At 48.0% G+C, this 26,994-nt stretch overlaps 2 protein-coding genes across 13 annotated transcripts in view; both read left to right on the top strand.

Moving 5' to 3' along the window:
• The window catches only part of cald1a (caldesmon 1a), a 45,351-nt gene extending 29,050 nt beyond the window's left edge, over positions 1 to 16,301 (top strand). For 5 of the 6 annotated variants that reach the window (XM_061668435.1, XM_061668439.1, XM_061668437.1 and 2 more), the window contains 12 exons: positions 1,261 to 1,398; positions 3,145 to 3,523; positions 5,515 to 5,624; positions 7,109 to 7,382; positions 8,113 to 8,250; positions 9,411 to 9,454; positions 9,564 to 9,639; positions 11,173 to 11,313; positions 11,394 to 11,489; positions 12,944 to 13,012; positions 14,209 to 14,245; positions 15,093 to 16,301. In XM_061668435.1, coding sequence (XP_061524419.1) covers positions 1,261 to 1,398; positions 3,145 to 3,523; positions 5,515 to 5,624; positions 7,109 to 7,382; positions 8,113 to 8,250; positions 9,411 to 9,454; positions 9,564 to 9,639; positions 11,173 to 11,313; positions 11,394 to 11,489; positions 12,944 to 13,012; positions 14,209 to 14,245; positions 15,093 to 15,106 — 1,516 coding nt within the window. In that variant the 3' untranslated portion in view covers positions 15,107 to 16,301. The remainder of the gene's footprint in view (positions 1 to 1,260; positions 1,399 to 3,144; positions 3,524 to 5,514; positions 5,625 to 7,108; positions 7,383 to 8,112; positions 8,251 to 9,410; positions 9,455 to 9,563; positions 9,640 to 11,172; positions 11,314 to 11,393; positions 11,490 to 12,943; positions 13,013 to 14,208; positions 14,246 to 15,092) is intronic. The other variant, XM_061668434.1, reaches the window with a different exon arrangement.
• Positions 16,302 to 16,386: 85 nt separating this feature from the next.
• Positions 16,387 to 26,438, top strand: si:dkey-75a21.2 (uncharacterized protein LOC794385 homolog). Of its 7 annotated transcripts, none has more exons than XM_061668448.1 (8): positions 16,387 to 17,672; positions 18,105 to 18,174; positions 18,302 to 18,502; positions 18,750 to 18,882; positions 23,991 to 24,050; positions 24,135 to 24,217; positions 25,384 to 25,428; positions 25,640 to 26,438. In XM_061668448.1, exons 1-8 carry the CDS (start codon positions 17,590 to 17,592, stop codon positions 25,676 to 25,678), a joined length of 714 nt encoding a protein of 237 aa, XP_061524432.1. In that variant the 5' UTR covers positions 16,387 to 17,589; the 3' UTR covers positions 25,679 to 26,438. The 7 variants fall into 7 exon arrangements, with proteins under 7 accessions (XP_061524432.1, XP_061524428.1, XP_061524427.1 ...); XM_061668444.1 differs by lacking the exons at positions 24,135 to 24,217; positions 25,384 to 25,428; positions 25,640 to 26,438 and adding exons at positions 19,768 to 19,968; positions 20,057 to 20,121; positions 20,202 to 22,098 and having other exon boundaries at positions 18,750 to 18,886; XM_061668443.1 differs by lacking the exons at positions 24,135 to 24,217; positions 25,384 to 25,428; positions 25,640 to 26,438 and adding exons at positions 19,768 to 19,968; positions 20,057 to 20,121; positions 20,179 to 22,098 and having other exon boundaries at positions 18,750 to 18,886.
• The last annotated feature ends 556 nt before the right edge of the window (positions 26,439 to 26,994 follow it).

The raw sequence follows: 26,994 nt of genomic DNA, 5'->3' as shown, positions 1-26,994 counted from the left end.
CTCCACATTGAGGACTTGCACGCTGCCACAACTAAGACAAGGGCGTGCAAAATCCTCTCGGACCGTCCGCACCCCGGTCACCAGCTCTTCCAGCTCCTTCCCTCAGGCAGGCGCTACCGATCAACGCAAACTCGAACTAGCAGACATTCCAACAGCTTCTTCCCTCTTGCGATCAACTTCTTAAACACCTAACCTACAATTCCATTACAACAAGCTGGCAATTTTTTGACTTGAGTTCGTTGTCACATTTCTGCGGGGCCAATTATGTATTACTCGTGCACTCACTGTAGTCGTCTCGCCATGCTGCACTATTTGCATATACTGGCCACTCGTGCCAGAGTAGCATCTGCTCCATTTGAGTATCTGTAACATTTGCACCACCGACATTGTCCCAGATGATCGCACTACTCGTCACTTTAAACCGCATACACTCCTTGAAGTCTCGGCGCCCTTTGCACAACGGTCATTGCACCGGACTATTGCAATATTAGTCGTTCGAACTGCTCAAAGTGCTAGAGGACTCTGCATCTTTTTGCACAATTGTTTTTTGTCAATGTCTTTATGTCCCCAAAGTGTTCTGTAAATTGACTGTTTGTTGTACTAGAGCGGCTCCAACTACCGGAGACAAATTCCTTGTGTGTTTTGGACATACTTGGCAAATAAAGATGATTCTGATTCTGATTCTGATTCTGATTAACGGGTATCAGGTAGCCACGGATTTCCGCCACTCGCGATCCGGCTCGGTTCCCGTCCCCCCCTAATAGCGGGGTCCGCTGTATCCGCTCTGAGATTATCGTCATGTAAAATATGCGCCTCGGCTCAACAAAGGTTGCGAAACACCTAAGCATACGCGTACAATAAACCCGAGCTATTCGGACAGTTACCAAACCCTGAAGCAAAAGGCTAAACTAGCTGAGCGATTGACGCCCAAGGTTGACTACAAGATGGCAGCAAAGCACAACTTTTCAGTCGGAGCGCAGCTTCTCAAGTCATTTCAACATGGAAACCCGACGCTTCTATTTAAAAGGTGATTATCAAAGAAATTCTTTTTTTCTTCTTTTTCGCGGGTGAAGTAGGAGTTAAATTCCAATAAGGATAGATGAATTAATTTGAGACGAGTCTTCTAATATGTTCACCTAAGTAATGTATTTGTTTGCGCTTTAAATCCGGTCCACAGGTTAAGTTTAGAGGTCAAATGAGGAGGCCCAAGCGTTATAGCTCCCGGTCTCTTCACCGCTTCGTCTTCATCTCCTCTGCCAGGTTGTTAAGGAACGACGACGACGAGGAGGAGGCCGCCCGCGAGAGGAGGCGCCGGGCCCGCCAGGAGAGGCTGAGGGCCAGGGAGAACGAAGACTCCACCGGGCAGCCCGACAGTCAGGTCACGACCAACTGCCACAGGTGACACAGTACAGCGGGAGTACAAAAACACGGCACGAACGGGTAGCAGGAGAAGCAGATGGGCTTTTTCCGCAGAAGCAGAGGAGCTATCACCGTCATGCAATCCTGTGCAGCGACCGAGGTCGTACCTCATCTATAAATAATCGAAGGGAGTCCCTCTCGCTTGAGGAAGATTTGTCAGACTAAAGAATTCAGTCAGTACCTTCCCGACCCACCCGCTACAGGGGAAAATCTGCAATAGAGAAACCATGTACTGAAAATATAGAGTTTTCCACTCGGGCACAATTTCACTATATTAAAACACACTTAACCTGATTAAAAGTCATTTTTGGAGGTGTTCCTTAGCGCTCGTTGGCATTCTCTCGCTTGGACATTTCTCCAAATAAGCGGCAAAGCGTGCTCGCTTCTAGCCCCTTGTCACTCCCGGTTGCGTTTAGCGTAAAACCTCCAATTAAACGTCGTATATCTGAACACCAATTTCATCGAAAGAAAGTCCGTCGATGCTAATACACGGTTCAGTACAACGTCTCTGCTTAATGCGAACAATCGACTGGAGGTTAGTCAGCCAGCTCGTCGTCGCAAAAGATACGATGGCCGATCGTTGGGCGAGTCCGCTACTATCTCAGAGAAAATAGCTATTCATCCTTTCCGTTCTTCAATCCAACTTTTCCACTTCAAATGTATTTTCGGCCCGACCCGTAGTTTTATTTTCAAGCGTTTCTGCGGTGAGGACCCGTCAACGGAGCCACGTTGTCAGCGTTTGGCTGGAACGGACAGGTCCACACCACAGAAATGTCTGCTCCTGGCTCCCCGGACTTTGATTTGTTTAGCAGCACTCGGCATCAACCTGCGGACAAGTACTTTTTCAAAGGCCTTTATTTTTTGGGAAAAAAAGCTGCTGTTTGAGGTGCTAGAGCGAGGTGCGCACATAGCAATTTTTAAGATCTTAACCAAGACCCCACGCGTGACAAGCCAAGCGTGCGCTCACTGCTCTTATCGCGTGCGGCGTACTCAGCACGGCACTCCACACACGCAGAGACCTCCGCCGGCAATCGTGAGTCTCCTCCTCCGAACCGGATTTCCGGTGTAGGAACAAGACGAACCCACGAGGAGCAGCGCGGGGGCATCGAGGCCGCCGGAAAAGAAAACAGTCAGTCGAAGAACAACGTGCGTCGGCCACGGGTATAACGATTCGCGACTGTACACAAAATGCTCAAATGAAGCCCGATTATCGGTGTTTCCATTCAGAAAGGATGGAGTCGCTTGCTCCATGTTTAAAGACTGCAAAAACAATGAGGAAGTGACGCTTGTCCAGTTTGCTGTCAAACAGGAGGCATCTTTTCCTCCCCTTGTTTTGATTTTACCAGGAAGGCGATTACGGTGAATACGGCAAACCCCCGTTTATCAAGTTTAATTTCGTGTAACCAAAGTCCGCTATCTAACGCGAAACCTCATAGACGGGCTCACGTAACTTAGCATAGACATGACAATAAATATAAAACGGCAAAGAACTGCTACACAGCAACACATGCAAAAAGCATCAAGCCATACTCAAGGGCGTTGATTCCATCTGCTCTGCGGGAGCAATAATTACTGGAGCTTCGTCGGGCACCTTCTGCGCTACATCTCCTCGCTCTTAATTACGCCGAGTAGACTCGAGCGCTGGCCGGAATGTCGCGGGACAGCACGGACGCCGTCTCGCCCTCTCCCTCGCGCCTCAAGTTCTCGTATTTTGTCTCCCGACAGCGTGACAGAAAGCGTCTCAGCCAGCCACTCTTTCGGCGGGTGCGGCGAGGAAGAGGACCAAGCGCTGCTGGACCGCATGGCCAAGCGCGAGGAGCGCAGGCAGCGTCGTCTGAAGGAGGCGCTGGAGCGACAGCAGCAGTCGGACGAGACAGAAGGCCGCGACGGCGGCAGCGCGGAGAAGAGCGAAACGGCGCGGGAGGAGGAGGAGGAGGAGGAGGAGGAGGAGGAGCAGAAGCCTTCCTCCTGGTGTCGGGAGAAAACGTACAGCTCGAGGAGAGAGGAGAAGGAGCCGGAGGTGGCCAGAGAGGAAGAAGAGGTTGCTCCTGAGGAGGAGAAAGTGACGGAGGAGAAGCCAAGCAGATCTTACTTAAGAGAAGAGGCGAGTCATCTGTCGATTCAGTCATTTGTAAGGATTTGACTTCAGTAACTAGTCGTGCGATGATGTTTTGCTAGGAATCAAGTGACGAACCCGACATAGAAAAGCAGGAGTTCCTGTATCTTTCATAGTCATCCAAGTGTGTTAATGGCCCTTTTTCATAGGAGCGTGCAGAGGAAGGAACTTACTCAGTAGTCAGTAGAAATGGAACGTTCGTTACCCGTACAGGGCGGGGCGATGTTGAATCGTCTTTTATTTTTGGAGTCATTTTTGCTGTAAACTCTAGCCGGTAGTGACATCAACAGCTCGACACAAGCGCACGTTGCCTCTAACTGTGTAAACAAGAGAGCGATAACAGGCACGAAGGAATACTTTCCAAAGTGTGTTTTAAGAAGCGGAAGTGTGTTTAAAATGTGCGGAAGAGGCTGTTAACCGGCTAGCGGGTTAGAATGACTCATCGGCGGCTCGTGTCGTATGAATGTGGTAATTCAGAGTTTTTGTTACCGTTTGATCAATAAAGCTACCGAAGGCGCACCCGGTGGCATTACAATGAGTTTGAATGAGCGACGGTAGGCTATATCGAATTAGCTGACATCTAACACGACTTCGATATTTCCGTTTGATGTTCGGTGTTGTTTTTTTGCGACAGCGGCGTCTCGGAAACGTAATACCGTCCCTCCGGACGTTTGGCATACATCGAGGACCGACAATAACCGCGACTATTTGCGTTCCCTCGTCTCGGTTGTCGTAGCGCACATTTGCGTTACGATCCTGGTCCGCTGCCATCCCGCCAACTTGTTTCTACACGGAGAGAGAGGTAGCGAAGGTGCCACATTGGACCGAACCGACCTTTCACTACGGCGCGTGTCAGTAAACATACGGATTAACACGGATCTCGCATTCCTGAATTCCAGACGTTTTTCTGGCGAGAGGCCTGAAGTCAGGTCATTGGAATTCTGTAGCGAAGCTCCGCGCCTACCTCTCCGCTCACGAGCCAGCGCTGTCGTCAAAACAAACACGTGCGCTCTCGCGAGCGGGTCTTCTACACGCAGGCAACCGATCGGAGGAAGGGGGCGGTCTCAGCCAAATACGGATACAAAACCGGGTCGAACAGAAGTCGCTGTCAGAGGGGCTTTTTTTTTTAAAAACGTATGACAAAACCGCAGCGGGGTTTTGTTTTCCGAACGAAGTGGCCACTTTTACCCTAAGTCCGTGTTAGCGAGTCACTCTACGGAGGTCTAAATAGCCAAAATACGGCACCTCGAATCGGTGTGGAAAAACGATCCCTGGGAAGCTTTGAGGCAGAGCTTTCGCGTCACACCGTTTGCGTCATCGAATCATAGCAGTTATTTATTTTTTTCACTCATCGTGGGTGGGTCTGGAGCGCTTTCCAGCAATAAACGGGGGTTCACTGTGTTATACGTTGTTCAGCGCTGTCCCAAAATGCTGAAATTAGCCAGATGCCTCGTGTCGTCACCGCGTGGTCCGCACCGCTGAAATGTGAGCCTTGCGTGTTTTGAAGTGTAGCTGTGAGGTTAATGCTAAGCCTCACAGAGCAGTCACCGCTGTCATTTATAGATCTATACACACTTTTTTTTTTTTTGCATGTCTTCCACCAACGTGAGCTCTATTACATTACAGTGACCGTTTCATGAAATAGACTTGCACCATCTCATGATGTCTGCCTTTACAAAGACTACCGCAGTCCCACCCATTAGCGCTCAGGCCGCCACAAAGGCGTAACTGTCGTGATTTAGCACAGCGACGACTGCATTATATTGCAGATAGGGCTTTTTGCATACAGACAAACGACGTCGCGAAGATTATTGTCGACGCGCAAAACTCCCAAACCCCGATATATTTTGTAGTAAATGTCACGAATGTTCCTGGAGCTCACAGCGTGCAATGTGATGTTACGTGTCACTTAATTACCAACGTACCCCTATACATTCACCCAACCTATCCGCCGATTGTTTGCGTGCGTGTCGGTGCAGCAGAGGAAGCAGAACGGAGGGCTGCGTGACGATGATGATGAGGAAGAGCGGGTGGAGGAAGAGGAGGAGGCTATCGCCAAACAGCACAGGAAACCCGAGAGGACGCTCAGGTACGCACGTGTGACCGCATTACAAATGTTCATCAACGTTGACCCAATTGAAAGCAAACATCATATTTACACGAGGGTGCGCTCAAATAAATGTGACGTGATCCGAAGTAACTGCACGCCCGAGGCCGCAGGTGTGAAACCGGTGGCCCGGGGGCCAGATCCGGCCAGGCCCCATCGTTTTATGCGGCCCGCGAAAGCGAATCAAAATGGCTAATTGTGTTCGGTGTAATACCAGCGGGATATTTGCAAGCAATTGTTTGTTACCAATCCCCCTTTGAAAAGAAACGTAATTGTTGAAAAACACGTTTTTATAGGCTTCCGGTTATTCATCAATGTTTTGTGTATACTGTAATTACAGCGTATGAGGTAATCTTTCATTCATAAGGGTCCACAGTCGTACGGCCCTCCGAGGGAAGTCGTAACTGCGATGTGGCCCGTGACAAAAATGAGTTTGACGCCCCTGCCCTAGACAAATGAAAAAGATGGATCAAAATTGCAATAACTTTATGAAAGGTTCTTAACCAATTTCATAAAGCTTCACAAACGTTCGACACGCCTGTTACGCGACACACATTTTCCTTTCGGCCTTCTTACTTCCATTTTTTGCGCTATGGGCAAATCTGCATTCCAGTTGGCGCATCTCTATTGAACGTCCTCCAAAACGCACCCTTGCACGCTGTTGTTTGACTTTGAGCACATTTTAACACGCACAATGCCTTTTAGTTGCTAGTGAATGGCATTCTTCAAACTGAAAAAAAAGAAAAAAGTTAACCATTAAAGTAACAGGAAAGTGAAACAAATCTGGGGGGAAAAAAATGGAGATTTTTGGGAGTGAGATTGATAAGGATATAAAAGTATATGCTTTTCGGGGGGGGGAACGCGGGGGACAACATGTATTATTTAGATGCGGTAACTTTTTTTTTAATACTTTTTGTTGTGTTGGAAATCAGTGGCTCACCCCTGCGGCCCTCATCTTTGGCACGGATCAAAATAACGTCTCTCGATTAAATATGCGTAACATGCAACTGGCCCCAGTGCACAGAAAAACAACAGTGATATTTAATACTGTGGGAAATGGTGACGGTGAAAAGCAGATACCGCAGTGCATGATTAATGCACCTCGTGTCAGTTGTGGGAAAGTGCCGCTGCAATATTCTCCATAAAGGTCAGTTCACCGGATGAAAAAAAAAAAAAAAAAGAAGACTCACACTTGAATCTGAACTTGCAGGTGTTTGCTGTCATTTAAGCATGCTCGCGTTGCCACGGGTATCAACAAAATAATTGAAAGGCATATTTCAATCAGATTTGAAGTAGATGAGTCGTGGAGAAAAGCCGGAAACTTAAGATGAGCGTTATCTGGAAAGGTGTTCGCCGCCCTTGTCGTGTGCGCACGTCCGCCGTCGAAGCGCCAAATCCCTTAAGCGCGCGTGGAAATATTCAGATCGTATCGGGTGTGAAACTCGTCGGCGCCTCCATCTCCGCAGCGGAGGCGGCGCGCGCTCCCCCGAGGCGTCGGCCGACGACGGGGAGGACGACGACGACGACGGCCGCCCGGAGGCCGAGCGCAAGCCGGAGGAGCCGAAGCGCCGCCGCGACGACGCCGAGAGCGAGGAGTCGGAGCGCGTGCGGCAGAAGCAGCAGGAGGCCGAGGCCCAGATGGAGGAGCTGAAGAGGAAGAGAGAGGAGAGGAGGAAGGTGACGGAGGAGGAGGAGAGGCAGAGGAAGCAGGACGAGGCCGAGAGGAAAGCCAGAGAGGAGGTACAGCGGGACAGCAAATCCCATTCGCACTGCCGCTCCGATATTCTAGTTTTGTTTTGACGTCAAGAAATCAAACACGGTGATGGAGTCTAATTCGAGAGCGTGATTATCTTTGTAACCGCATCATTTTGATAAGTTGTTGTCATCATATTTGACCTCAGTTTATTATGCTCCTAATTTAGTTAGACGTTTGCCATCAATCAGCATTTCTTTGCGCTCTTCCGAACGCGATGTCGTCGCTCGGTCTCCAACTCGCACAGCTCCGCTTCGTCCTCGCCCGTGTACGCCCAAACCCCCCCGACCCCGACCACCAGCGCACCTTATCCTCGTCGTCTTGTGTCATTTTAATGAGGCCTTTTGATTTGTAATTAAAAGAGGGCCCGCGGATAGAGAGAGCCTAATTAAACGAGACGAGGCCGCCGAGCGCCGACGCTTTCTATGAGTACACGTACAAACGGTTCATACGCTAATACTTTGCAAGGGCACTCTACGGTGTGCACTTTATCCACGGCCCGCTGTCGCTGCGCAGTACGTTCCAGACTCAGCCGCAATAGGTGAAAATCCAGGATATATATAGAGAGAGAGAGAGTTAAACACATTTAAAGTTACTACAACGCGTTCTAAAGTATTGTTTAGCACCTGCATAGCATGTCGCTTCCAGCTGTTTAACAAACCATTTTGTATATATTGTATTCCATTTTGTATATTTTTGTAACGGGCTGCGAATAAGGAGGAAAAGAGGAAGATGAAAGAGGAGATCGAGAGGAGGAGAGCAGAGGCGGCCGAGAAGAGGCAGAAGGCGGAGGACCCGACGGACGGCGAAGGAAAACCCTTCAAGTGCGTCAGCCCTCGCGGCTCTTCCCTCAAGGTCAGTGGGTTACCCGCCCGTTTCAGTCCGTACGCTCTCGCATTCCCGCCAATCGTCCCGGTTTCTTGCTTGTCGGACGCCCAGACGCAAGCTTTACTTTGTCGTCGTGGTCACCCTTATGAATCAACCTTATGAATCACGTGCGGATCAATAATAATTGTTTTGTGAGCCCATATTCATTTTGGAGTTCATCCGGTCCGGCGGGAGATGCGTTAATTGGCCGACCGAGGATGGAGCTAATAGTAAGGAACAGCTGTTAGTTTTTTCACGGAAAGTTTGGAAATGTGTTTGACTTTGAAGCCATAAATGGACATGAGTAAACATGCGTCGGTTCGGTAGCTGAGGCCGTAACGTTCCAGATGCGCCCCTTTTTCTAATGCTCAATATGGGCCTCGGGAAAACCGCTATATCGCCCACTAAAGTAGGCGAAACGAAATTTGGCAAGCCAATAAAGTTCAGAAATTGTAAAATGTTGTTTTAAGGTCCAATGAATACGTTTGATACGGAACATTGCTTACGTACGGCCACTATTTAAAAGCGAAAAGAATACGTAAAGAGAGTCCCGGCAGGCGGCTTTTAAACGGCACAAGCCGCGGCCGGCGCGCGGCAGATAACGCGCAGCCGCGCACCGCGGGGGACACCGGGAGCGCCTGGCCGCCGGGGATGCGGGAAAGCGATAAGGGTTAACCGGATTAGCGTAACGCCATTCGCACGGCCGGGAACGGGGAATTTCCTGTCGGGGAGTATTTTGGGAACTCCCACATCCCAAGCCAAAGAGAACGAGAGGGACCCTTCGGGTGCAGATTTGTGTCCCTTGAGGGATTTGATCAAAAACAATCCTCAGAGATTCCCACAGGCAGCAGTCGGGAAATGCTTGCTGTGTTTTTTTCCGTGTGCGCGTGCGCGTGTCACAGCATCGGTGCAGTCAGCGGGAACAATCAGCTGCATTGTGCACCGCAGGTCAGCAGACTGCGCTCATAGAGGAGGACGTGTGTTTAACGTTCATCGGGCAGATATAACGCTATTTAGGCGGCGGTTATCGAGGGTAAAAACACGTGACCGTTCCTTCCCTATTCGGAATCGCTCACATAAGGCGAGAACGCAGTTATTGTGCAGAACGCCACCGGAATATTGATTCGGTAGCTTTTTGTTTTTCCCAGATTGGAGAGCGGGCTGAATTTCTCAACAAGTCAGCGCAGAAAAGGTCAAACAAAACACCTGAAATGGATGAACAAGTTTTGATTTGGTCCTTTTGTATCCGGCGTGGCGTCAGATTAAAAGAGTTATTTTCATCCCGCCCCACGCTACAACAGCACAGTAAAGACGTCCCCTTCCCCCGTGGTGTCCAAGATCGACAACAGACTGGAGCAGTACACCTCGGCCGCTCAGGTGAGCTTTCCATTGTTACGTGATTAACGGACCACGTTGCCGTCGGATCGCAACTGTCACCGGTTGACTTCCGACGGATTTCAACCGCAGGTACGTGTGCGCGTTTCCATTTGAAAGTCCGCGTCAGGTTAGACGCCCAAATCGAGGGAAAGTGAACAATCCTACAGGAATAACACTCAAATGAAATGAGATGTTCATTTCTCTTTGTGTCGTCGGGGGCAGACGCCAGCGCGTACACGTTTCCGAAGGGTACGTCCCATCCGCGGCGTCGGCGATCTGATTCCGATCCGTTTCCCGATTCCGATTTTCCATTTACGCTCATCGTAAACTCAAGTCTCGGCTTTGTGGAGAACTCGCACCGAGAAGCGTTTCCCGTCGTAGACGGTGTTAAAGTAATCATTAGTATCAAGCAACGTTGTCGACTCGAGTCACAAATTGGACGGGTTTAGACTCGACAATATGTTTCAAGACTCGGGACTCGACTCGGACTTGAAGAGCAGCGACGGGGTGACTTCACTCAGACTCGAACCCAGTGACTTGAGGGAAAAAAACACCAAAAAAGCCCCCTCGTTTTGGTTTTCTTATAAAGGTCCAATTCACTTGTTTATCAAATTTGGTTTCTTAAATAAATACGGATATGAAACTATATTAAAAACGCAGTATACAATATATGCATGTCCATTCTATCAAACAAACATTATATATATGAAAATGTATTTTTCCTTTTGTCTGTAAAATGACTGGAAAGGACTCGATTTTGGGCTGGACTCAGGACTTGCGATTCGGTCCCGCCTCTGTTATAAAGGCATCAGATCCGCGATTCCCAAGCACTCAATGGGTGCGAATCGTATGATTTACGACCGATTGTTCCTCTATCTATGCCAGTGACTTAAAGTGAGTAGCAGAACAAATAAACGCTCTTCCGCTAGATTTGCACCCGTCTCCATTCACGCAACAGAATAGTACATATTTGTCACGTTCAGACATATCGGAACACGAAAAATAATGAATTCCGAGCTTTCAACGGAGAGAAAATACCGTGGCGTCCGCGTACACGCCTGCGCTTTTAAGAGGTCTGGCGCGCGAGCGTCTGGGCGAGAGCCGCGGCCGACGGCGGCTTCTGCGCACGAAGGGTATGACAGCACGTAACCTGTAAAAAGAGAAAAAGTACCGTCTGCGGTATTTGTGAGATTTTGTGGGTTGGGAAACACCGCATCAGATCAGGCAGGCGCTCCCAACGACCCAGCCGCCGAGTGTATTTGCGCCGGTCGGGTTTGCGTTCCGTCCTCCCAAAAAGTGTGGAGTCGGACGGTAGAATTGAATTCCAGCTCAGCGTCGACGTTCCCACGTCCGACGCCCCGAAACGTTCCCACCCGTCCTCCAGCCGAGCCCGCGATTCAGCTACTCCTCACTCCGATTCCTTTTGAGTCAGTATGTTTTGCATTGGATCGGCGAAGAGTCGCAATTTGAAGGCAGGGATTTGTAACCGCCTCCGCCGGCCCGAATTCATCCCGGCCGACTTTGTCGCCGCAGAGAGAGAACAAGGAGTCGCGATCCCCTCGCCCGGGAGCCGCGGATCTCCCGGCGGTGACCGACAGCATACGAAACATCAAGAGCATGTGGGAGAAAGGCAACGCGTTCAGTTCGCCGGGAAGCGGCGGCAGCGCCTTCAAGGTAAGGGGAGGAGAATCGTCGGCGGAAGCGAGGCAGCGTTTTCAGCGCCGCATCCTCACCTTCGGCCTCCGTCTAAGCAGGAAGCAGCCGCGATCAAGACGGGCGTGGCGGGCCGCATCAACGACTGGCTGAATAAAACCCCCGAGAGCGGCAAGGCGGCGGCAGGGAGGCCATCGGTAGGTCGTCTCCACGGCAACGCCCGTCATCACCAAACGGGCGTCCGGTCAGCATTCGTCTTCACATCGCGGGCCGCGTGCCATCGACGCTCCTATCGTACTCCGCATCATATTTTCACGACGACAGTTAAAAAAATGAAACGTACGTATACGCGTGTGACGATTATACGCGCGCGCACGTTATTACAGACCGCGCCGAGTTTAACGCTCAGGCCGAGATGCCGCACGAGCAGGGCGAGTTCTCAGGAAGGCCTCGCCGTGCTGCTCGTCAATAAAAAAAACCGCTACTTTTCGGTGACATCTGCCGGCCGCGCAGCAGATTTATGCAAACGCGGTTATCGGACACACGCCGAACCACCGTTTATCACGGATAAGTTCCAGATCCGCCTGTAATACGTGAACGTCTGTGATACAGACCATATAAAAGTGCGGTTTTCTTGAAGCACATTTAAAATCCATACACGTCTTTAAACGAATCGGAACGATACCTCACCGCGATCGTGTGTCCAGAAACAACGCGGTGATTTGAAAACGGGCATTCCGGTCTTTTGTCAGGCGCTGCCGATTTGTGAAATAATGGTAAGCCTGACATAGTTTTTTCTTTTGGGGGGCGGCGGGGAGAAAAGAAATGGGGGCATACCAATAATCAATCCAGCCGGCGATGAAAGGGTTCTCTCTTCGGGCCTCAGGACCGTCGACTAAAAGTCGAGTTGCGTCCCGGTTCAACGACCTCCGTAATGCCGCGAACGGCCGGCACTTATTCCTTCTCGTTACGGACTTAAAAGCGACGTCCGCAGAAAGAAATTCCCCCCCGCAATAGACTCTGGGGTACTTTTAGGCCTGTTTTCCGACGACGTATTTGATTTCCAACCGGATTTCGGCCCACCAACGCTGCGGTGGAAAATGGGCCACGAGCCCGCCGACGGAAGACCACATTTCCTCAAACCGGTATCGGTCGCCTGGCGAGCGAGCGAGCGGCGTAACCGTCACGGCACGCGATGGATTCCCGCTTATAAACACGTGTTTCGTCAGCTTTTTGTCGTATATATCGCGTAGCTCGTCTTGGAAAAAGAATTTTTTTGAGCACATGAACATAAATCCGGGGCGCATTTGCGTCGACGCGACCGCGCGAAGGTATACGATAGCAACGTAAGGTACGATACCGAACGGAGCACAGCGGCCTCCGAGGTGGCGTTTTTTTTGTTTCGGAATTTCCCGAAAAGCGGCGGTCTCGGTAGGTCCGAGGATTCCGCCCGACAGCGGAAACGAAACGGGCACGAAAAACCAAATGAGGACTGTTCGACTGGAGAATGCGCAATATTATCAGCAGGACACCAGAGCTCAAAAGAAGCAAAGATGTGCAATTGGGAATTCCAAAAATGTAAAGAAAATAGTACAGCGGCGCCGTCTCATCTCCCAAAACTTGCTTCTTCTCGTCTTCCCGATCTCTTCAGGACCTGAAGCCCGTCGACGTGACCAACAAGAGGAGTTTATGGGAAAACAAAGGCTCCTCTCCGGCCAAGGTAAGGTTCACTTTAAACTGTCTGGTCCAGACCCCGAACATTAGGTAGACGCGCGTAGTTTAATGTCTTCCAGTATAATACCCATCCATCCTTTTCAACCACAGGCGCCTATGAAATTGTAAATGGAGGTTAGTACGAACGTTAAAACACAACGGTCTTGGCGACGGGCCTAACGTAAGAATGTAACGTGTCGCGCAGTTGTCAAATTGTATTATTATCATGACATCAGCCATAATTGTTATTGTCCAAATGTCCAGATTGATACAGACATACTGTCAATACATCTACTGTGCGTGTATAGGTTTGTTTGTGTTTCTCTTTCAAGAACTTTCATAGCTCGTCGATATCGCCATTCCAATCTGGAAAAAGCCCGCAGAGGTAAAGCAAATGAATAACAACAACAACAACGCAAACCGTCTCGCACTTTGCTTCCACCCTATCGTTCGCTCTTTTTATCTTCACCAGTCGGATACAGGAGGTGTTATTTCTGCGGAAGCGAGTCGCCCGCGTTAGATTAAGAATGAAATACGTCGAAGACGGAATAACATCCACGAACACCATAAATGACGAACGTCCCGCAAAAGCAACGAGATTCCACCTTAGCGTAAAGTGGGTCTCATCAAAGCGGAAATAAAAAGCACAGCGCATATTTTTCAGACTCTGTCCGGTTGCGAGCTTTTCACCGACGGCACTTTCAGCACAGAAACCTCCGCTCCGCTTCACCTTTTTATGACCTTAACGGAGCCATTCTTGACAACATCTGCTTCCGATACAGGCAATCGGCACCGCGGCGGTTGGGGTTATTATCGTCAGCCGACACGATGGCACTGTCGCAAAACGCACGTCCGTCCCACATTTCCCTCCTTCGTTGGCTTTCTCGGCACCACCGGTTTACGGGCTCACTCGACGGACCGCCGCGACGATGAATGGGCCGATTTTATGGGGCGATAAGTTAGCTATTTGTAAATGAGCAAAAATGTGGCCTTTTTTTGGATAAACATGAAAATCTATAAAAGCTTTGTTGTAAAGTTAAAGAAATAGTAAAAGGACACAGTATTGTTTTATTTAATTGATTTGATTCATTCCCTATTTTTGAAACGAATTGACCCATTCATCCGTTATCCTCATTTTATTGCGCCAAATATGGGAACGGACGGAAAAGAAATGCTTATCTCATTCTCCCGTTTGTGCGGCAGGTGGCAGGAAGAGGCGAGACCAAATCAGTCAGCAACGGTGAGTCGGCACGACGAACATTTCGTCGGCGTGGATAAAACGTACCGTAATTTCTCGTGTATAATGCGCATCTCCCCCCCCCCCCCCCCCCCCAAAAAAAATGACAATATAGGGGAACATGAAAAAAAAACCTTTCGCATTTTATTCATGTACGCCGCCATCTAGAGGTTATGAAAAAGCCGTACACTTTCATTCCAATACGACGGGGGTACATACGACCGCATATATGTACGGTTGTGCTCATAGGTTAACATACCCAGGCGGAATTTGTGAAATATTGTTGGTTTTTTTAATACGACGGATGACTGAACAACAACCATCATGAATTTCTTTATTTAGTTGAACGATCATGCTTTTGTGAAATGCCCGACAGTTGAATTTGAGTCCCATTGAAATAAAATTGAATGTGTTTCGCCTGGTCCTTCATGTTTTGTTTAAAAAATTGTGCACATCTTCCAAATTCTGCCCGGGTAATCAAACATATGAGCACAATTGTGTGTTTTTTTGGTGTAAGTATTACGTGTTCAAATAAAGTGCAAAATGCAGATATCACTTGATGTTTTGATCACACGGGTAGAAGCAAAATCATGCGATGTAAAAATGCGTTGTACATAGGGAGAAGGGTTTTCCAGAACTTTGAGGTCAACTCTGGGGGCGGGGTGCGTATTATACACCGGTGCGCATCATACACGAGAAATGACGGTCGTCGTCGTACGTATCGTAACCGCAACGATAGCTAGAACCGCACACGGGTAAAAAGCACAATGAGAGATCCCAAAACGGCGGTTATTTGAAGTTGCAGTTTTGTACTCGTCGTAACCCTCGGCGTGTTCGTTCCGCACCCCAGGTACGGGCCACTGAAGCCCAGGAGGAGCCACGACTATCCCAGCCTTGGGCTCGACGACCAAATATCGACCACAATCCCAAAGAGGGACCCTGAGAAAAGAAAAAGTGTGGGGGCGGGGACACACATCTCAGCATTGTACACAAACATGACTAGGTTTTTCCACGGTGGCCACTTTAGGTGCCTTTGTACGTTATTTGCTTTCTAAAAGAAACCAAATGCTGTGAAAATTGGATATTACGACGGCGAAATCCTAAAATGTAATCGCAGCGAAGTTGAGAGGAGATTCCTAAGTTTTCCCGGGGTGACACCCCCTCGTAAAGTTCCATTCCATCTCTTTTTAATTTATATTTAAAGCAAAAGCTTCACGCATTTTATGATTTTATCGCAACCACACGAGGATAGAAATATAAGCACTTGTAGAGTTTAGCCGGAGTCACGTTTATTACGTCTCACGATAGCGCGGCAACGGTCCGGGTCACGTACAGTACGTTAGCGCGTATACGGTCATCGTACAGTATTTTATCTAACATCCTTACTTATACTCGCAACAAAATTGTATTGTTGCTTTTTTTTTGCTTTTGAATCCATGAACATTCCACCAACAGACAGCGTCGTCATACAAAAGGCCATTAGGACTTTTTAGGATCTTATTTATGTTGCGATTTTTGTAGCTTCAGACATTCCTCTTTAAAGCAGGTGCACGTGATGCCTTCAAACTTTTTCTATGTCAATGTAAGAAGAAAGGCAAAGCGGCCGTTTGACCTTTGACATTAAAAAAAAAAAAGAAAGTATGGCTTTTACGCACGCTCGAGTAGAAACGAGGGCGCGAGGACGAGCCGCTACGTACTTTATGGGGCCTCACGACGGCGACGAGAAGATTTGGAACGAGGATTCCTCAGTCTCCATTCGCTCGGATGGATTTCAGTCGCCGCTCCGAAGTCAGACAATCACATTCCACGGCCTCCGAAAAGAGCAGGACCAAAATATGTTGTCCTTTACGAACGCGTTTCAATGTTTGTTTTTGAATGTTTTGTCCACGTTTCTTTTGTATTTTCACGCTTAACCAGCAACTCGGCGAAAGCGACGTAACGCGCCTCGTCGTACGCGAACAACGTTCCCAATGTCACGCACGCTTCCGAGCGGACGAATGTTCGGAAAGCATCGTACCGCTGTCAACTAGCGACGGAAATAAAGACATTTGAGATCGGACACGTTTGGTTTGGTTCTTGGATCTCGGTTTGGTTCTCGGCGGTTCCTCACGGCCTTTTCCCAGGTCCAACGCTCTTAACTGCCAAATGGACAAATGTTCACCTTCGCTCAGCGTCGGGGTCGGGTCAGCAGCGGTCTCCACGGCGACGACGCAACGCTTTCACAGATCCGGATTATTAGACTCAAGCCGATTGAGAAAACGGGCAATTCATAAGAACAGACTGAAAATCGGCATGGTCATCAATGAAGTCGATATAGCAGGCGAGTCGCCGCGATGAAGATTTCCAATTTGAGACGACATCGTGAGACCAAGCAAGAGGATTCGGAGGTAAGAACAAGCATCGAGTTCCCGTCACATCTGTGGCCAAGGAGCCATTTTCCGACGCAGGAGTAAAAGAATACTTTGTATTTATTTTTTTGCATTCATGTCGACAAAATCAAAGAACGTCAATTCCCACTCGCGTCTACTCGGTGGCGACGAAGCAACCGACAGGAGCGCCTCGACGCAGCTCGGACCCAGTTGTGAAGCAAACAAATGAAAAGTAACACTCAGCTGAAGATTTTTGAAAAATAACGGAAGCAGTAACAAAGCGCCGTCCGTGAAACGGAACGAGGATTTTCCCCAAAATATGCTGTCGATCATACAGAGTGATTCGGGTCGATTTTTGTTGACGGACCAGCGAAGAACACATTTTAGCACTAAATGTTACGCGTTACTAATTGTCGGGAAAACGCCGAATTGTGGACGGATGAATGATTGTTTAGAAACGAAAGTTCTGCGATGCGTCGTATGTGTTCGAAAGGCCTAACTCGATAGAACCACAGACTAGAGAAAAAATAAATACAGTACACATTTGTTGGTAACGTTGAACTGGAACTGTTCCCAACTTTGGCCACTTGAGGGCAGTGCACTATGTATTCCAAAAACAACATACAGTACAAATTTGTCGGTGACGTCGAACTGGAACTGTTCACAACTTTGGCCACTCGAGGGCAGTAACCCTCCAAAAACAAAGTTACGTTGCAATGTCGTCTTTGTGTTTATTAGTGTTTTGTTTTGACTTCTTTGTTGAGCTCGTAAAAGAAACGGTCGATTTCTATGTCTATATATCCTAAAACGAAGTTGATTTTTGTGGGTTACTTTCAACGTGTACGCGTCGTCTCCGACGAGAAGGTGGCCTCCACTAAGATGGCCGTCGCCTAGACGCGTCAGGTAGCTAGGGCTGACGTATCCAGTCTTCTGTCGGCAACTGCGGTCGCCTCTTCCGGTTTGAGTTTCCGCAACGAGATGGCTGTTCCGCAAAACGAGCCAACCCTTTCTCCATATCAGCAAAGAATCGCAAATTTATTTAACGGCAATACATTCAGGAGGTAGGAGAAGTTGTTTAATCGCCCCGTTTAACCACTCCGACACGACGCTCTGTCGAATCGTTGAAAATGCTGCGTATTCCGTGGCTAGCTAGCTAAGCGCCCAAACAGCAAAGCTATTTAACTGGGGCTAACTCGGTTACAGTGCGCGAAGTCGGGACATTTGAATCTCAATACGTACGAGTATTTCGTCATTCAAAGCGCTTTCGATAAGACTTGACTCTTGTAACTAACTTTGCACACACTCGCCAACTCGGGCCGGTGGTTCGTGGAGCGGACAGTCGAGCGAGGCTATATCGTCATTTTATGATCCGTTAATAGCTTCAAAGCTTTGGCCCGTATCATACGACAGGGTGACCGTCGTCGTATGAAGTAACGGGCTCAAACTCCAAATGATGATTTCCTTGTGTTTGTTTCCCCGACACGACTTCCCAGGTCCTGTGGGAAGAAGAGATTTACTTGCACCAGTCTCAGCAGGAATATTTCGGAGTTTCCTGCCTTGGAGGTTGTCTCTCGTCTACTGCATATTACAAGTCGTGAATCGTATGCAAATATTTGGATATCGCGTGGACTCGACTTACACGGTTGCCTCGAAGCACAAACAACACGCTTTTGCGTCTCGTGTGTCACAGGACTATCTCCCCAAAAACTACGATTATCACGTCTGCGACTTCGACCTCATCAGAGAGACGGGCGATCACGTCGACTTTAAGACGACGTTCCGAATGGTGTTGTCGTCAAAAGAAGACATAAAGCTATGGATGAAATCCCACGCCGTCACCTGGAGGGTGGACCGAACATACGTAACCAAGGGCCAGAAAGTCATTTTTAAGGTAACACGCGGCGGAGAGAACGTAGGTCAGTTCCCAATCCGCGCATCGGGTCCGATTGGTCACGGGTCTCGTAGGAGAATAAAAGACCGGACGATTTTCTCCGGGGTACTACACACAAGCCGTTTGGTAACCCCGACGAATCATCGGGGTTAATTGGAAGCGCACCCCGGGCGTCTCGGCTTTTGTCGCGCTCGTACCCGGTCGTACTGATGAAATCCTTTTATTTGGGTATTGTTGTCCTTTTAAGGTGGACTACAGGTGCCAGCGTAACACGAGACCCCGGCGCGCCGTTCAAGTGTCAGGCCACAGCAAAAACACAGACTGTCCCGCTATGATGTGCGTGAAACTGTTTCGCACTCAAGTGAGCAGAGGCAGGCAGAGTACGTAAGTAGAGTCGGACGCGAATCGGACGACGCGCGTCGCCGTGAAAAAGTATTTGCCCCCCCTTGTTGAAAATGTGAATTGTTTTTGCAGTTGAAGAAAAAGACTGAGAGTTTTGAAACGGCAGGTTTTTTTTGTTGGAATAGAATTTGTTTTCATCCCACTTAAAATATATTCCAAGCTACGTGCGAAAAAGTAGAGTTCGTAAACGGAACCTGCCTGACTAAATGAAGAACAGCCACAAACCGGCACAATTTGAAGAAACAGACGAGCAATAAAGTAACGGACACGCATCAGTCCGGAAAGGGTCCCCAGGCCTCGGCTAAAACTTTTAGGACTCCGGCGAACCTTCCCGGGAGAGGCCGGCTTGGAAGAAAATAACCCGGAGAGCACAGCAACGACTCGTCCGGGAGCCCGCGAAGGGAACCCTGGCCGACATTTAAAGAACCGTAGGTCACCCCGGCACGAGTTGGGGTCATTTTCACGAACGGGCAATAAGGAAGCGACCAGGGAAAAAAAAGAAAAAGAGTCTCCGGTCCGACACAAAAGATCATCAAGGCCGAAGAGACGAAAGGGGAATTTTGGGGAAGGGGTACATCTCGTTACGGCGTTTCAGGGGGAAAAAAAGCAAACCGACAGCGAAGAAAAATAATTCCGGCCAAACATCTCAGCGGCCCAACCGCACAGGGCCAGGTATTTGGAAATAGTTAACGACTCAATAGCATTGTCTGATATTTACATTTGTTGGACGACGTCAACATCGAAGAAGGGAAGCCACGCGACCTGAAAATATTTCGGGCAGCACTGTGTTTTCGATGCCTCGGAGATGTTTGGTAATGTCTCTAAAGAATGGTCATTAGCGTTTTTGTATACCGTATCCTCAGAAGCACAGATTGTCACCTGCCTACCTTCCCTACAATGGTGAGCATCATGAACGACCACAACCACAACATCGGCGCGCCCGAGTCGTTACCGTGTTTAGTCTCGGACATCGCGGAGTACGAACCGGAGGTGGAAATCGGGGACGATTACGCGTTCGCCGCGGCAGACGGAACCCTTTCCCCGACCCCGGAGTTCAGCTACGGGTAACGTGAAAAGTTTCCAAACGAACGCGTCATAGAAAAAAAACAAATGCCGGTTTTGACCGTCGATGTACCGTCACGCCAACGACAGCTGGCTGGAAGATCCGGGCGCGGAGGCGGAGGTAGAAGATGCGGAACAGAACGCTTCAGAGGAAGGTAATCAGTCTAAGCCGGGAGACCGGATTAAACGCGGAGACAAGACTTTTTTTCCAGCCTCGCATTTTGTTTTTTTCCAGCCTCGCATCACAAGGCAGCGTCGGAATTTGACGCCATGTGCCAAAAGCTGTCGGAGATCGTCAAGAGCGACGAGTCCTTCGCCGCCCCGGCCGCGGCCGCGGCGAACGCCTTTAAAAAAATCGAGAGGAATCCGTTCCGCATCGCGGCGGCACTGCGAACGTTCGCCCGCGACCCGAACGCCGGCTCGCCGTCGGCGAAATCCAAAGTCCGCCGCGGGGCCGCCAGAGGCAAGGTACCGCCGCGCGGAAGACGTCGCCTCGCCGCCGAACGGCCCGCCGAGGTCGGCGCGGGACTCGACCACGTATACAGCCAATGAGCCGACGCCGTCCGAAAGCGGTTCGCCGGCGTGGGGGGCAAAAAGACTCCAAAAATGAAGGAGACTCAGGAGTTTTCCAAGTGTATTTGTATTTATTTGTGAGTTTTCTGAGCGTATACTTTATGGCATTATACGATTGAATGAAGTCAGCATCGATTTCATAATTAGAATATTAAATGTGTGGAAATGGCATAATATACCGTTTGATTGTAAAAAAAAAAAAAAAAAAAAAAAACATCCCATCTCACACCTGCCGCTCGCCCCGCAGTCGGGCGGATTTGCCAACGGCGGCGCTCGCTAGTTAAAGGGCGGTTACCGAAATGGGTCGTAGCGAGTACCGATTCCAAGATGTTTCGATACTTAAATGACCTTGCGACTGAGTTGTTTATTTTTTTGTGCGTTTAAAGAACCTAAACCAAAAAAGGATGCCTTTTGTGTGCATTGGTTTGATTTGGTAGATTGCGACGCATGTCTGTATTACCAAGCTTTGCTGTTTGAAAAAAACAAACCAACAAAAAGCCTGAGTATATACCTTAAGCCTACTGTACATAATTGATTTTGTGTCATGTTCTTTTTTTGTTGCTTCCAAAAAACCTTATTCCACTGATTTCTGTGAAAAATAAATGCGCACTGTACATTTTATTTTTGTATTAAAAAAAAAAAAGGCTTTCAATGTACTTTTTGTGTACTAAAAATGCCTCGGGGTGCGTCGCTATTTCTGGAAAGAGCAAGTGTTTTGTGGAGCAAAAATCTATCTTCCAGGGGAGAGCGGGGCGTGTCGCAAATGTTTTCTCCGCCAGAGGTCGCAAGTAAAAAGAAGCGCACTCGTTTTGTTGTCGTCCACGGTCGGGGGGTGCCTGCCGTCCCGTCTTTTGCACAACCCAAAGTAAAGAAAAAGGTCATTTAAATTCTTACAGATAGAAAAGTAAGCAGTGATGTGGACTTGTTTGAGGGCATCTCGGTGATGTTAATTGTTTTTATTGTCAAACATGGTCGTTTGGGGCAAAATGTCTGTCGTTACGGGGGTGAGTTGTCACATGGATTTTCATCAAAAGTAAGAATAATGGAGTTGTCTTTATCGGTAGCAGAAGTCCAGTGTGACAACTTAGCTGACGGTAGGACGACCTGTGACATGTCGACCCTCTGTTCGATTGCTTCTAACTGCGCGCCGACCCAAAATATCAGGAAATGACACGAATAGGAAATATACTCGGTACTCGGTAGATGTAGTTTTGATATGATGTATTGATTAGCAGAAATATGAGTAAAAATGGTGACGTGCAGTCATGGTTGATTTAAAGAAAAAGAAAAAAAAAAGGGGGGGGGGGGAGAATGATTGTAATTATTTTGCGGGAGGTTTGTAAACATGTCTTACGACGACTTAAATTACAGAGGTGACGCGTCACTTATTTTGTAAAGTAAAACAATGTCGGAATTTCCGAAGAAATGACAAGATGCAGTAAGGCGCTTTAGGAAGCGAATTTTTGGTCGGGACGGGCGAGTAGCGACACTGTTTTCGGGTACTTGTGAAGATTGCCAAAAGCAGGCACTGACACAGTCAAGAGTGGATACCGGGACTGGTAAGGGGTGATTTTGAACATCTATATATATCTATATATGGCTTGCAATATGGAAATGTTATCTCAGGACAACGCAACGATGTAGCGTGAATGGCTTCCGCGGGCCACATAAAAGAAGTAGGTGTGCCGGACGTGACTCCCGGGCCATCGGTTTGACACCGGCGTTTGAGTGGCTGTTCGTTATTAGCGCGGCACACTAATTGACTGGCGAGCTGGAATTGAACACCGTCGCCGGATTGGGAGTCCGTTTATGCGCCTAAAGCGCACGTGATTTGCCAAGCCGGTGGTTGTGGGCGTCACCCGTGGGGGGGGGCGTGGTTTTGCTTAATGAAGAAGTGCGCTCACCTGCGGCCTCCCTCCAACGGGTCGCAGCTCCAAACTTTCCGTCGAGCGTCCAAGCAAGTGACATTTTCCGAGCAGGTTCCCAGCCACGCAAAGCAAAGCAGGCAAGTGATGTTTGTTAGGCATCCGAGCGAAGGAGGAACAGCACAGTTTGGAAGCCGCCACGTGTTTGCGCCGTTTCGCTAGGATAGAAACGTAGACGCCGGAATGGCGTGCTGTTAGGGCAAAATAAGGCACCCGTCGTGGGGAGGGAAACATTGCTTTTACTGGTAAGATAGTTTTATTTGTTAGCCACAAGTGGCATTACAGCATTGAAAGTTGCAATTATTGCAAGAAAGTGAAGTTAGTGGGTTTTGTTTGATCATTTTTTTATAGCAGCACCCGTTTAACCTGAAGTGATTGCGCCATCTGCTGGTGTCTAAGAATAAATGAATCCAGCGTGTATTTGGAGTTTGCGGTCAGTCGCACGGATAAGTACGTCACGGCTATTTTGGGCTCCGTGCCGACTTGCAAGAAAGCAAAAGTGGGAGGTTTCGACACGTAAAACTAATCCCCCCCGTGTTTTTTGTATCGCTAGACAAAACGGACAAAGCTGACGGAAGTCAATGCAAAGAAAGGCAGTTTGCACTTAATTTCAGCGTGCACGCTTAATTTGTTCTATGAGAAGCCGACCTCCCCAACATGGCCGCCACGGTGTCCCGGCGTATGTAGCGTTGATAGTTGTTTTTTCGGCAAGTCAATATCTGAAATCGTCCTCCACAGAGTTGACAACGTTGTTCTGAGGTAAAAGTGTTCGTGGAATGATTTGGGATGGTTGGAGGCGTTATCACTAAATAGTTGAAACGAGTGAGTAAATGAGTGTATTTTCCATTGAGCGTTCATTATTTGTGCCTGCAGATGTAGTTTGTTTGCAGAGGGTTGGTACGGAATTGTTGATAAAGGAGTTATTTTGGTCATATGTGCACATGCATGGTGAGTCACAACAGGTGTGATTGAATAGTTTAACTTTATTGAAAAACAAGAGTGAGGTGCCACAACCAAATATGAGCGGTGTTAATTTTTTTGTAAGGGGGGGGGGGGGGTCCAACTATCCCTGAGGGTGTGTGTAATTTTTGAGGTCAGGTTTGAAGTATTATTAAGATCCAAAGATGGCAACCAAATGTCATTTTTTCCCCCATGAAGTAAAAAGAGGTGATCACGATGAATAAAAATGAAAAGCGGCGGAACAGTGTGTTTGTAATTTTTTGGAGCAGTACAAGCTTTTTAGTTGAGGCCAAAGGGTCCCCCGGACTGAGGCAAGATTCTGTCTGCAGCTCTCGTCTTAGACGAATCCAATGTTGGCGGTTACGCTCGCCTGATATTTGGGGAATTCAGTCCTCAGATGTCGCACAACACTGAAAGTCCCACGTGTATTTGTACGGCCTAGCGTGCGTGCGACATGTTTCCAGGGCCCCCACAATGTTATTGTACGCGGTTATGTTAAAATAGCAGGTGACATTTGGGTAATGGGCTCCATGCAGAAAGTTGAAGCTAAGCATTTTTCGTCGCAGGTGGCTTTGAACCTCCCCGAGGCGTCTTCAGAAGAGGACCCGACGCTCAGCTCGCCAAAGGTACGAGACGTGTGGCGTTGAGACTGGAATGCCAAATGAGGTCACTTGAAAATTCATTGTCGTGCGTGCTTGCGTGCCGTTCAGGAAGCCAGGAAGGATTTGGAGTTTTCCGACTGGTCGTCCCGCACGGAGGTTCCCCGGACCGGAACGGACCGGCGCCGAAAACGGTAAAGTGTCGTAAGGCTCACGTTGTGAAATAAAAAGATGTGGCAGTCCAAAATAATGCGGGGCTCCGAATGTTTTTTTTTTTTTTTTTCCACTCAGTGTAACGGCGTGGTCCGAGCTGTGCAATTTATGTGACCGTTAACATCAAAGTAGAATTTTACAATCACAGCGAATGCAATTTGTTTCCGTAGGTGATAATTGTGTGAAAATGGCGGCTTTCTAAATGTTGGAAGTGTCCTAGTAATTGAGCTACGTTCCAAATCGCAGTGCGATGTATTAAAAGGAAAAACAATTGCGAAACGGTTGTTCTGCCTTTTAGTCATTGGTGACAAATGTAGAGGCAAGACGGTGGAGGTCGCAGGCCAAAAGCATACTTGGAAATGTGTTTGCTAATATAGATAATATGAAATGAAATGCGGTTTTGGCTTACCTGTAACGCATCTCACAAAATGAGTCCTTCCAATAGGATGGACAGTAAGTGTATTTTGTCATTATCCTGTTTGGTTTTCTCGACGAGGAACACAATGACAAGAAAGCCACCGTTTTTGTACAATGACCCTGCGTGCTGTGCAACGTAATCCAAACAAAGCTTAACGGTCGTGTTTTGGGCCATACGCATGTCGTCGTAGAGATTTCTTCCATTAAGAACCAATAACGGTTAATGAAATGTCGTCACGATTCCCCACAGGATTGCGTTTGGTAGTGCTTGTAATGAAGTAGAAATGCGCTTAAGTAACGCTGTTTTTGACGTAACCAGTTGCATCATAGTTAGAAAAAAAAAAAAAAGGTTGAAACCACACTACTGTAGATAAAGCTAAGGTAGGATGCTGATCTTATGTCCCGAAAGTACGTGTAAAACGGTTGTCACAGTTTGAAGTGAACTGTATTCAACACGTGATCCAACCCAGCTAAATCCTGCGCGCGGCTGTTAGCGATGCACCAAATCGTCAATGTTGCGGTTGCGTCACGTTCAGTTATACGCTCGCACAAAATGGAGTGCCCCCCCGCCCCCTTCAAAGTTTGGGATTTGGTTTCACATTTCAGGATGAATGTCAATTGAGTTCCAAGATGTGTTAAGTATATTATGCAGTCACGATGAGCACACCCTCGTCAGGACAAGCAATTCCATTTGGCCGTGCACGGAGCAATATTGTCTCTTTTCTTGCAGGGTCCTGCGGAGGCCGAAGGGAGTCCTGACACCGGTCTTGGAAATGTGAGTCGCTGTGCTTCTGTGAGCTCCATTGTCAGATGTCATACATGATAATAAAGTTTGTGTGGAACCTCCAATGTAGTGTGGAATGTCTTCAGCTGCTGCCCCCCCCCCAAATTGAAGAGGATTTGGTGACTTGTATTAAAATGTGGCCTTTGCCCTAAGTCTTGAATTATGAGCCGTGTTTGCTAAATCTCCGTTTGTGTAATTATAGGTGGCGGATCCCAGCCTGGATGTTTGGGTTGAAGTTTAATTGCAAATATTGGTTGTACCTTTCAAGAGAATAAAACAGACCCCCTTTCCAAAAGGAAATGTCCTGCTCCCATTGTATTTGAAGTCACTGTTCAAGTATAGGTCTTGGGTTTTCCCACAGAAGTCACGGCCTCACAGTTGTATGTATATTGTTTGGATTCCAGCATTGAGGCCGACAAGACTTGGCGTGTCAACATTGTACCATGTCTAAACCGGATTCCCAAGTTTTAATCTCCAAGACTTGGTGTATCGCCTGGCCTAAATGTTTTTTGTAATGCTAACATTGCACCATGTCTAAAGTTATTTCCCAAGTTTTAATCCCCAAGACTTGGTGTATCGCCTGGCCTAAATGTTTTTTGTAATGTTAACATTGCCCCATGTCTAAATTTATTTCCCAAGTTTTAATCTAGAAGACTCGGTGTAGCGCCTGGCCTAAATGTTTTTTGTAATGTTAACATTGCCCCATGTCTAAATTTATTTCCCAAGTTTTAATCTAGAAGACTTGGTGTATCACCTGGCCTAAATGTTCTTTGTAATGTTAACATTGCAGCATGTCTAAATGTATTTCCCTAGTTTTAATCTCCAAGACTTGGTGTATCGCCTGGCCTAAATGTATTTCCCAAAAGGAAATGTGTTGGGTTTTCCCCCAGAGGTCATGGCCTTTAGAAATGTTTGAATATAGTGCAGGGCCTGATCAATGTGGTCTCCAGCATTGACAAGACTGATGTTGGCTTGTATAATAAACTAATAAAGTCACCCTGCACCATATGTCTGAGTGTCATGTGTGATAGAGTGTCATGTGTGTGAGTGTCATGTGTGTGAGTGTCATGTGTGTGAGTGTCATGTGTGATAGAGTGTCATGTGCGATAGACCATGTGTGATAGAGCATGTGTGTGATAGAGTGTCATGTGTGATAGAGTGTCATGTGCGATAGAGCATGTGTGTGAGTGTCATGTGTGTGAGTGTCATGTGTGTGAGTGTCATGTGTGATAGAGTGTCATGTGTGATAGAGTGTCATGTGTGATAGAGTGTCATGTGCGATAGAGTGTCATATGTGTGATAGAGCATGTGTGATAGAGCGTCATGTGTGTGAGTGTCATGTGTGATAGAGTGTCATGTGCGATAGAGTGTCATATGTGTGAGTGTCATGTGTGATAGAGCATGTGTGATAGAGCGTCATGTGTGTGAGTGTCATGTGTGATAGAGTGTCATGTGTGATAGTGTCATGTGCGATAGAGTGTCATGTGTGCGAGCGTCATGTGCGATAGAGCAATAAAGTGTGAGGCGTTCCCGTTTCCGTCTAAGTCGACCGTCGAC

Source organism: Phycodurus eques, chromosome 22 (assembly GCF_024500275.1).
Source record: "Phycodurus eques isolate BA_2022a chromosome 22, UOR_Pequ_1.1, whole genome shotgun sequence".
In the NCBI taxonomy this organism is placed as follows: domain Eukaryota; kingdom Metazoa; phylum Chordata; class Actinopteri; order Syngnathiformes; family Syngnathidae; genus Phycodurus; species Phycodurus eques.
This window is presented reverse-complemented; position numbering and strand designations above follow the sequence as displayed.

Bases quoted from the DNA above. Each gene is read 5' to 3' on its own strand.
- si:dkey-75a21.2 (XM_061668442.1), top strand. From the start codon at position 17,590: ATGGCTGTTCCGCAAAACGAGCCAACCCTTTCTCCATATCAGCAAAGA. The intron at 17,673-18,104 runs GTAGGAGAAGTT...ACGACTTCCCAG, and splicing joins AACGGCAATACATTCAGGAG to GTCCTGTGGGAAGAAGAGAT. The intron at 19,969-20,056 runs GTAACGTGAAAA...CGCCAACGACAG, and splicing joins ACCCCGGAGTTCAGCTACGG to CTGGCTGGAAGATCCGGGCG.